At 33.6% G+C, this 12,055-nt stretch overlaps 1 protein-coding gene across 2 annotated transcripts in view; it reads right to left on the reverse strand.

The window, feature by feature from the left end:
- The window catches only part of LOC145668286 (alpha-mannosidase 2-like), a 100,903-nt gene that overhangs the window by 18,554 nt on the left and 70,294 nt on the right, over positions 1 to 12,055 (reverse strand). For both annotated transcript variants that reach the window (XM_081736007.1, XM_081736008.1), the window contains exons 17-18: positions 9,200 to 9,333; positions 2,901 to 3,053 (exon numbers count right to left, since the gene is read on the reverse strand). In XM_081736007.1, coding sequence (XP_081592133.1) covers positions 2,901 to 3,053; positions 9,200 to 9,333 — 287 coding nt within the window. The remainder of the gene's footprint in view (positions 1 to 2,900; positions 3,054 to 9,199; positions 9,334 to 12,055) is intronic.

Here is a 12,055-nt window from a genome sequence, read left to right on the forward strand (position 1 = left end):
GAACGTAACGAAAAGTCTTGCCTTTCATATCTCAGTTTAATAAGGACGTATCCAACAAACACTTGAAAATTTTAAGATCTATCATTGCGTTAATTTGAAATTTTTAAGATCTATCATTGTGTTAATTTATCATTAATGTTAAAAAGCAAAAGATCTTATATATTTGTAACTCTCAGGTTTACGATTCCAAGCTAAATGTTCATCTTCATTCTAAAAATCTTTGTCAAGATAATAAAAAGGAGAGAGGCTAAAAATGTGAGTGAGTTAGAACTAAAACTGAATACCGATATATTTTCTGTTGAAGAAATTTTTATATCGGAGAAAATGTTTTTCAGAAAATGAAATGGTCTCCACTACAGGTTATACAGGATTTAAGTCAGAGACTGGAAAATCTGAATTCTGTCGACAATCGGAAATAGATAGCATTTTCGAATTATCTTTACCAAATTTAATTTCGATATCCTCTCTTCGTCATCTTATTATTATTGAATTCGTACTTAATTTTCTTGAAAATTAGGGTAAAAAGAATTTTCACAATTTTTGCGAAATGCTAATAAAAAGTGAACAACCACACTCGTTTCTCACTTTACCTAACTAACTAACTCTATGGCCTATGGAACCCGGAGGTTTAATGCCGCGTTCACAAAAGCTCTCTATACTTTGCCAATTGGATCCAGTTTCTACTTTGTATTCCTATTTCTGCGACAGCCATCTTAATATTGTCCTCTCATCTGCGCCTAGGTTTTCCTAATGGTCGTTTTCCGATTGGTCTTCCAGTCAAGACTTTGCAAGCGTTTCTACTTTCTTCTATCCTAGATACACGACATGCCCACTTAAACCTCCTAGATTTGATTATCCTAACAATGTCTGGTAAACCGTATAAATTATGTAGTTCCTCGTTATGGAGTTTCCGCCATTCTCCATTCCCGCTTCCCCTGGGTCTGAATGTTCGTCTCAGGATCTTGTTCTTAAATACTTTCAGTCTAAGTTCTTCCCTCATAGTAAGCAACCATTTTTCGCAACCATACAGAACAACAGGCATGATTATCGTTTTATATATTTTAAGTTTCAAATTCCTCGACAGAATTCGCGACGATAAGAGATTCTAAACTGAATAACACGAATTCCCTCTTTTAGTCAACATTTAATTTCTTCGTGAATATGATTTTCGTCTGTTAATATTGATCCTAGATATTTGAAAGTATCTACTTTATCGAAAGTATTATTTAATATTTTAACGCATTAATAATTTGCAGCATTACGGTCCCGACGTACTTTCATGTATATAGTTTTCTCTGCATTTACTTCTAAATCCATCTCCCTGCAAGCGTTTAATAAGACCTCTTCATTTCTTTCTATTGTTCTCCTATCATCCCCTATTAAATTTACATCATCAGCATACGTCATAACCTGGTGAACACCGTTCAATTCTAGGCCCTGATTGCTATCTTTGATTTTCCTTATAGCGTATTCCAGGACAAAGTTGAATAATAATGGCGACAACGCATCTCCTTGTTTTAGGCCATTCTCGATGTGAAAGCTCGTGGACGAAAATTTTCCTGGACGTTTTGCTGGAATAAGAAATGCTGGCTTACAATTGCATAAAACACTTAAAGGAATCTTTCATATACTATTTTATGAGTTCTTTAATATATGATTATATTTCAATGACTAGGCTCCCATTTTTGTCCAATGTTGAAGAAACATGTTCGATGCCTCATTGATGAAAATTGCGTTTTCTTAGTATCAAGCCATCTTTAATAAGAAACTCTTACATCATTCATGCTGTGAAGTGTAAAGTTATAAACTTTGCAGCCGATGGCTTCACAATATACATATTTCACTGTTGAAAGATTGACAAAATAAAACACTGCTGAACTATATTAGAAAGCGTATGTGATACGACTAAATCTCCCCAAACCCTACAAAAATTTACAATATATAACACATATATACAACTTTATGCATGTGGTTTTGAAATTACATCACAGTAATCACTGCCAGATAGTAACTATTTCTACTTTTGTATACTATACAGCTGTACAAAGGAGAGATAAAGATGACCAAATTGGAGGGGAGGGAGTAAGAAAACGTAGAATTATTTATTGTAAATTTGGTATTTTTGAATAGAATTATTTATAATAAAATCCCTCTTTTTATCTAAATGTAACGAAGCAGTTTATGTCTTGATGTAAAACAATTCAAATACATTATTTTCGCTTACATAAGGAGTTTCATGTACACTCATGTCCAAAATTACTGTCGCATATCAATAAATATGTTGTTGTAGGAATATAATTTGATAACGAATTCGCCTGGTATTTCTTATAATGTTAGTATGTGCATAATCAGCAGACATGTATGTGGCAAATTTCGTCAAAAGAGAAGTAAATACGATCAATAAAACGAAAACAAAATTTTCTTGTCCATTTACCAACATTTTGTTTTACTCATTCTAATTTTCGTATGAAATTTACCACAAATATACATTTCCCGATTATACACATAGTGTCAGTATTAAAAGTACCCTGCAAAATCATTACCAAATTATATTCTTACAAGAAGACAGTTATAGATATGCGACAATCATTTTGGACATGAGTGTACAATATTAACCTCGGCGGTAGGGCGGTATTTAGCTGCTATAAGTATTTTTAAGTATTTCAAAACAGAACATAGTATTTTAATATTATATATAAACCTATTCCAGTTGAAAATGTATTTAGAGTAATTTTACGTTGGGACAAAACGCTTCGTTAAATTTGGATAAGATGCAGTAATATGATAATATATTAAGAATTCACAGGGATTTTAGGTAAATATTATTCCATAATTCTGTATTAAATATGCGCCTGAAAGATATATGAGAGATTAGTTCAAGGCAGTGCAACGATACTTACCTCCAGCTCACCTTCTTCCAAGGAAGCAACCCCTTGAGACTGAGCTGAAAGTAATGTTAATCTAAACGTAGAATCTTCTATAAATGCCGCGGCCGATAATGGATAATAATTTCCTTGTAGAGGTAGTTTTGCGAATCTCCTCCGGCGTATGATCTACATAAATAAAAATAAATAATAACATATATAAACCAGCAACTAGATTTAAGTTCGCGAGTTATTGGTCTTCATAATAAATAAGTTTATATTTCAATGAATTAACTGAATAATAATTAAAATATTATTTTATTATTCTTTAAAAGGTACAGACAAATAAACGATCAAAGTAACTGTATCTTAATTTAAAGATAGCAATGCAAGCATTTTTGTTACACTATCTGAAATATAATAATTGTTGAGGAATTACCTTAAAATAGCGTTGCTAAGACCTTGTAATTATTACTATTTCTATGGTCTTTTTCAACAGGATTAAGTCACACATGAAAATCGAACCACTTTCTATGAAAAACTCTTGCACTTTTAGTCGTGAAAGGATTATAAAACTGTGGTAACACTGGTTCCTTTTTATAAAGTGCGACAGGTTCCATTTACGCACAAAATGAAAGGGAAAATAATGACGCGCATTATGCACGGGTAGTAGTAATTCCATTGTCTATATTGTTATTATTAAATATTCTGCCTTTCGGCAGGTCCTGGGACTTTTTTTTTTTTTTAATTTTATTTTAAATTTAGGCCTGGAAATTTTCTTCCACGTTTTTCGATCCTCAGCTTCCTCTTTTAACTCCCAGTATTTTCTTCTGTTTTTTTAAATCATAGATCAGTTGTGTTCTTCTTCTTCCTATTCCTCGCTTTCCTTCCATCTTTCCTTCTATAGCGGTATGAAGAAGACAATCTCTTCGCAAGATGTGTCCAATCCGATTGGCCTTCCTAAGAAGGATGCTGGCTAGAAGCGTCCTTTTCTCTCCTATCCGTTTTAAAAATCTTCGTTTGTTGCCCTCTCTGTCCATTTTATCTTCTCCATCTTCTTCCAACACTACATTTCGAATCTCTCTAAATATTTCTTCTCTAACTTTTGTAATGTCCAAGTCTCTGAACCATATAGTCCAATGCACCAGACATAGAACTTGACCAACTTCTTCCTAAGTACAATATTGATTGTCTACATACATTATTTTAATTTTCAAAATTGAGTGTTTATGCGTTAAGTGTGTTATTTCAAAGAACTAAACGATCTCCTTATAGGAATTACTGGTTATAATACGTAATGCGATAATTGGAAATGAAATGAAATCTTTACGTTTCATGATTATGCCGGCTAAGCTAAAGGAGACGGTGATGATGAGAAATGAATGAAATGGTGGAATGAAGAAAGTGGGAGGAAAGGGGAGAACCCCGACACGTCTGTCCACCACAAAGCTCACTTGGCGCGAGCTGAGATCGAACCAAGGACCCCATACACCAGAACTGAACACACTACAACTGAGCCACCGCGTCCCAATGCGACTATCGGATTTGAAGCTTATTACTGCAACGAAAGAAATTGTTCTGATCAGACATAAACAAAACAGCAATGTATTACTAGCTGAAGATATAATCATTATAGGTTGCGCTGATTTTATTAAATAACAATGCGTGAAAAGCACGTAATTTCTGTTTGTGCACTCTAAGCGGGATGACAGTTTGCAAAGAACATTGGAAAATTAATTGAAAACTCTCGAAACTGTTTCTGAGTTTTAAGCTAATAATTATTAAATATGCTATAGATTATGATAATAGAGCTTGTAAGAGACACTTTGGACCTTGTCCATAAAATAAAAATTTAAATATCGAAGGGAAAAAAGCTTTTCTTCATAAAATGTGGCCCCAATACTTTGGTGTGCGATATACAAAGCAAAAATTGCGTCCTCAACATTTATCATATTTCAAAAACCTGTAATTTATCTGGAACGTACCAAACTACAAAGTGAGTAATCACTATCTTGTACAAAGACGACCAAGTTACCTACTCGTTGAAAAGATTAATAAGATAACAAACGCTAATCGTGAATCGTGAATCAACAGTTTATTGAATGAGAGTGAGTGCATGTGTGCATATTGTATCTATCAATAAATATACACATACATCTATCTATCTACCTATGAGGGCTCCTGCAAAAGTTTCCGCAATCAATATGAAAAAAAAAAAAAAAAAAAAAAGTGAAACTCTGGAAATGGCATTATTGCTTTCCAAAGCTTTATGATCGATACACTCTTGCACACACAAAACTAATTTTGAAAGCATTTTTTCCACTCTTTGGCTGGTATCTTAGAGACCGCTGTTCGAAATGCGTCCACAGCTGCTTTAGGCAACACAAATTACTCACCACGCATCTTATTCTTCATGTGTGGAAACAGAAAGAAGCCATTACATGATAAATTAGGTGAGTACGGATAATGAGTCATGAGTACGACATTTTTATGTGTATGCTGAATAGAGGCTGGCGTTATCGTTGTGAAGGATGATAAGACGATTTAGATTTGTTTTATGCAATTCATTGATGACCTCTGATAAACAAATTGTTGTCTATCACGCAGCATTTATAGTCCTTTGAGAATCTAAAGCTATGGTTGCCACATATTCGATATAATCGAAATAATAAGCAATCACTTGCTTAACAAACAACGTTTGATAGTTTCGGGGCACTTTGAAACACCCGAACAGTGGATTGCTGTTTAGTTTTGGTTTGTATGAATAGATTCAAGTTTCGTCTCCTGTTACGATATAGTACACCAAATTTGACTTATCTCGGTTGAATTTTTGAGACTTTCTTTAATTGGCACGAGTCTGTTTTCGAGCTTCGGTCAAATTGCCGTACGTTCAGTGACTATGCAAAATCATATTATATATATATAAACAGACGTGGATTGACGACCTTCACGGAATTCATCACTGGAAAATATGTGACCCATTGGTATTCGGAAAAACAACTGTACAAAGTCCTGTTGAACGGTGTTTCTTCCCCCAAACCCAAATGAAGTCGCTAGATGCATTGTTTCAGTGTTAAAACTACATTTGAAACATAGAAATTCCTTGCCCGAAGTGTTAACAAGAAATTTCCATTTCTCATACAAAACTTACTTCTTCAAAATGCTGTGAAAAATAAACGAACAGGCTTAAACAATAATTTAAACACAGAAACGTCTATTCTTCCAAATTTTATAATAGTGGAACAGTACCGCCACTGTTATACTCCAATCAAAACTAGAAAGAATTGACAGTTGAAAACCTCCTGGAAATTTGTGTGGAGAAGAGAAGTTACGTTACGGAGTTAATTAAAAAAAACTGAAAGAGGGTCAATCATAAACGTTATGGTGGTAGTTACAAGGGAGTTTCTGAAAGGGACAACATTACAATATGGCCACATTGTAACATATGTTTAGAAGAAAAAAATGAAATGAAATCTAAGTTTTACGTCCCACAGTTATGCCGGTTAGGCTAAAGGAGACAGTGATGATGAGAGATGAATGAAATGGTGGAATGAAGAAAGTGGGAGGAAACGAGAGAACCCCGAGAAAAGCCACGAGCACGATGTTTGTCCACCACAAAGTCCACATAGCGCGAGCTGGGATCGAACCAGGGACCCCAAGCACCAGAGGTGAACGCTCTACCATTGAGCCACCGCGTCCCCCATATGTTTAGAAGAGTTTGTCAACCGAAGTGGAGACAGCACAGAGAATGCCCCCGCGGAATACTCAGCACGGCAACAGGGCAACACGTGCTTCTTCAAATATTAATTTTTTTCTTATTTTGATCCTGATCATTTATATTGATACACTCTTGTAATTTTTAAACGAATGGATAAAAAAAAGTTAAAGTTTCATATCAAGCAAATATCGACATAGACATTGACAGGCGCCCCAGTATCACTAGATTAACAGTGCGGCCAACTCAGTAAAGTTGTATTTTTCAAAGGACACTGGGTTAGTTTATTCTATATTTAAATTATACATAAAATAAACAATACCACACTTATTATTCAGTGTTAAAAACTAAGAACACCACAGTAGCACACACCTTTTTCCATAACCTCACCCCTATTTACTCCATTTCTTATGCCTGTGTTTTTATCTTTACCTTTCTTTTCCATTTCATTATTTTGCTATATACACACTTTCCTATATAATTTTATCTTTCTGAACTCAACAACTCTTTCTTTCCATTTTGAACCTAGCAACATGCTTTCCCGTATGATGTACAATTACACGCTTTACCGCTACTTTTCTGTTCTACTTTTTTCTCCTCCCTATCTTATGAAGCATTTAGCGAAGCACATTAATAGTGTACCTTCTTTAGCATTGTAAGATAATGTTCTCACTATTTCCTGATATAACTTGTTTTAAGTATGTATACAATAGGTCTACCACTCACACATTTAAGTCAAGTATAACGTTCCAGATATTTGAACTCCCCGAAAAAAAGCACCACTGTAAAATTAGAAATAGCATTCTAAGTGCAAGACGCCTGGCAAATATCAGGAATACACCAACAAATATACTTAATTTAGTGATTTCATTTACTCCTAACATTTGCCTAATTTGACCAAATATATTGCAACAAACATAGGCACTGACCTTACAACTTCCTCAACGTCTTCATCTTATAACAGTAACTACAACATATGCAGCAACACCAATAGCTACAAAGTACATTAAACGTAATAGCGGCTTAAATTCTATTATGTAAATAAATAAAACAGATGTGAAAGCATTGTGTAACTTTTATTAGCTTTATATGCTGGGTTTAAAAGTTTAAAGTAACATTATTAATAGAGAGCTATATAAAATTACAAGATCTTTCTACTTTGTATACGTTAAAACCAATTTAACGTCTTTTGAAATACAGATCTATTCCATACATGATAGAATTTGTATGCACTAATCATGATATAAGATCCGTAATTAGGAGAATATTCTGAAGCTAATAATTATCAATTCTCCTATTTATCTTTTGTGCATAAAATATTGAATTGTTGGAAAGAGTCATGATGCATTCTATCAAGAGACACTAGTTCATTTTTGGAAGTACTAGAGTCAATCACATCCATGCTATTGCTACGTAATTTGACAGCTGACAGTTGTAATTTTATTCTAAACAAACAAACACATAAACAAAACGATTTACATGAGTTTTGCAGATTTTAAAAGTTGAAAATGCAAGATCAAACTGTGCATTTTCGCCATTTTTTTACTGTATACTTCCGTGCTGGTGTTTTTCATATCAATAATACGCCTCGGTGAGGGAAGTTCCAACTACGTTGATGACAAAATAACGGCACTGATCAAGTCAAAACCAAGTTATACGACAGGAGAGATTGTAGAAGCATTTAACATCGGTCATTCAGGCGTTCATGATTACCTTAAGAAGCTGGGATACGTAAACAGGCTCGATTGTCTGCAACAATGTGGTGCGCAAACGATCTTGGTTCCGACGTGATGATTCACCTCAAAAGACATCGAAAACATTCATCAGAGGAAGGTTATACTCATAGTTTGGAGGTGTTTTTAAAGATGTTTTTCGAGATCCTATAAAGCAATGGAACAATTAACTCCAATGCATACTGTCGGTAACTGGATAGTTTAAATGAATTCAACATCCAGAAACGTTCAGAGCACGTTAGTTATGAAGGAATTGTGGTTTATCATGACACTGCGAAACCACACTCAAGTTTGTTCACCCTTCAAAAATTACTGAGGTTTGGATGGGCATATTCGCCTGACCCTGCGCCGTCAGACTTCCGCTTCTTTCGCTCACTTCAAAACTCCTTGTATGGTGTAACTTCAATTCTAATGATGCTGTAAACCAGCACCTTATTCAGTTTTCGCCGATAAAGACAGATCTGTCTATGAACGAGGAGTTATGAAAATCACTGAAAGAACTAAAGGTTATCGAACAAAACGGGGAATATACCACTGATTGATCTTTCTCCTTAAATAAGTACATAAATTTTTAAAAACAGAAAAAAATACGTTGACTTTTTCCGACAACTCAATATACTATTTGTTCAAAACGTCCAATGAAATTTAGTTAATAATAATAATAATAATAATAATAATAATAATAATAATAATAATAATAATAATAATAATAATAATAATAATAATAATAATAATAATAATAATAATATTTTAAAAAAAATCTGGAACAGTTTTAGTTAAGATTCAGGGCATGGGATGCAAACAAAGAAGTGCATTTTTGACTATGAAGTGAGAATATTTATAAATGAGCTACAATAAGAGTATTTTACAATAACTTGACCCTTTACCTGAAAGCCATTCAAGTCTGTGTAAAAGTCTTTTCCGTTTAATATCCGAGTAGATACGCGCATGGCTAGTTCAAAATTTACTTTGTCACGAATATCTACATAATTGACAATTTCAATCCCGTAGCCATCAGCACCTACAAAAAGAAGAAAGAGCTATTTAAGAAAGTACGACAATATGTTACAAATCCGCTACATGTCATGGAAAGAACAAAGAAAAAAGTAAGTACATATAACGAAGCTAAGTATCAAGTACAAACTCACAACGCGAAGTATTTTAATAAATGGAATTCTTAAATAAAATAAGGAAGAATTTTAGAAAGTGGATCTTTCAGTAAGAACTAGAATCAAGAGGTTTTACTAAATAATAATAATAGTAAGTTATTATGTTACGCTTTGTATATTAATGCACTTTTATGTATTAAATAATAAAATAATTATTTACTTGTAATGCGTTCTCAGGAAGGTGAAAGAATGAAATATAACAGCAGATGTAAATACACAACGTATTATAGGTAAATAATTATTATTTAATAATTGTCAGCTCTTTTAAAATTTCAAAAGTCTACGTATTAATAGCGGTAAAATGCCAGAAGAGAGAAATCAGATCAGAGAATTTTTAAACCTCAACGATCTTTTAGAAAGAGAAAGTCGAACATTTCTCGTCTCTCCCCATAATTACCTGTATATTTATTTTTAAATATATATATTTATTCTACGAAATTATCTTTTAGCGTCTAACTACCGCTGGCACATTCATACTTTTAAATTACAGCTATTTTCATGTTTTGATACTTCTGAAGGAAGCGATTCTAATCTATGTACAACAGCGGACTTTCGCAAATTCAAACTTGGATAATTCGGACAAGAGTTTATTCTCCTTGAAAACAATGGTAAAAATCGTGGGTAAATCTAACTTATCAACCTTCTGTTTGGGTAATTCGAAACAATACAGCATAGTAATTTTTAATGTTAGACAGACTGCAGTTTCAATTGGGTTTTAGTTATCCAGAGGAAACCGTAGCAAAGAGTGACACAAAAACACAATCAATTTATTGTGATTAAAGTTCAAGACAAGATAGGCAATAAGCAAAGAACAACGTATGCCATCTGAAGTTTCAGAAATAGTTGAGAATTTAGGATGATTAATAACGAATTGTTATTAATGATGTATTTTACATAGTACATGAAACTGAAGTTTTAGTTAAGTGTGTAAAAGCAAGCAAATCGAAACAAGTGAAGATCACAGGCTTCTGTAAGTGACAACAGATAATTTAGGTGGTTATTCGCGTATACGGTTTGAAGTGATAATTCAATGTATGTGGGATTGGAGTTAAATGTGCTTTCCATGGTACACTCATGTCCAAAATTATTGTCGCATGTCTATAAATATGTTGTTGTAGGAATATAATTTGATAACGAAAATGAAATCTTTGAGTTTTACGTCCCACGGTTATGCCGGTTAGGCTAAAGGAGACGGTGATAATGAGAGATGAGTGAAAGTGGTGGAATGAAGAAAGTGGGAGGAAACGGGAGAACCCCGAGAAAACCCACGAGCACGGTATAATTTGATAACGAATTCGTCTGGTGTTTCTTATAATGTTAGTATGTGTATAATTGACAAAGACATGTATGTGGCAAATTTCATGTCAAGAGAGCAGTAAATAAGAACAATACAACGAAAATAAATCTTTCTTGTCCATTTAGCAACATTTTGTTTTACTCATTCTAATTTTCATATTTATAATTCTTTTCCTATGAAATTTACCATAATTATACATTTTCCGATTATACACATTGTATCAGTATTAAAAGTACCCTGCAAAATCATTATCAAATTATATTCTTATAAGAAGACTGCTATAGATATGCGACAACCATTTTGAATACGAATGTACATATGGTTTAGTTTATGTGCGAATAAATGCCGTTCGTTCGCTTGTGGTATTGTATCAGGGAAATACGCTACTTGAAAGGTCAAGTCTATTAATTTTTCTTTCTTTCCTTTTTTCATTAGGTACAGTAGTTTTGTTTGCCTGATTTCAGGTATTTAAGAATGCATATTTTTGGAATTTTGGATAATTTGAATTCTTTTCGAATGACCCTTTAAACTTCGAATTAAAAGGATTTTGCTGTATCAGCTTTTTTATTTTAAATATTATCCTTGACACTTTCGTAAATTCGTCCTGTATTTTCTTAACATGGGAACGACATTACCTCAAACTTAATATGAAATCCAATATTAGAATGCAAATACAATGAAAAGTGAAAAAAAAAGTTGAAGATAGTACAGAAGATTATTAATTTACTTACTTAATTTGAAAATTGATTTTAAATATTCATAATTTGAAGACATGGAGCGTGTTCCTCCCAATAAACCATGAAGAAGTACAACGAACACGCCAATACCTGACATTATCAAATCAAAAGATTACATCCTTGACCTCTTTATTTTCGCTTCACACCTGTTAATTAATGCTTCTTTTTAGTCCTACTTCCTTGATTGATAGATGAAAACTGAACTTATAAACAGGGATAAACAGATAGTGGACACTGAAACAGATAGTAGAAGTCATAATTTGTAATCAATAAGGCAATGGGGAGCCTTTGGCGGCCAGTACAGCAACAACACGACGTGGGAAGGATTGATAGAGGTCATGTACCGTTTGCAGAGGGATTTTCAGCCTTCCTCTTAAAGTGCAATGTGAAGTTCACAACGTGCACGTGGTGGAGGGAAAAGTTTCCTTATTTGATCTTCTAACAAATCCCATACAGGCTGAATAATTTCAGATCAGGCGATAGAGCGGGCCACGACAGATATATTCATCTTGCTCATCGAGCCACTCTGAGACAAGTTTA

Source organism: Thermobia domestica, chromosome 13 (assembly GCF_964235325.1).
Source record: "Thermobia domestica chromosome 13, izTheDome1.hap1.1, whole genome shotgun sequence".
In the NCBI taxonomy this organism is placed as follows: Eukaryota; Metazoa; Arthropoda; class Insecta; order Zygentoma; family Lepismatidae; genus Thermobia; species Thermobia domestica.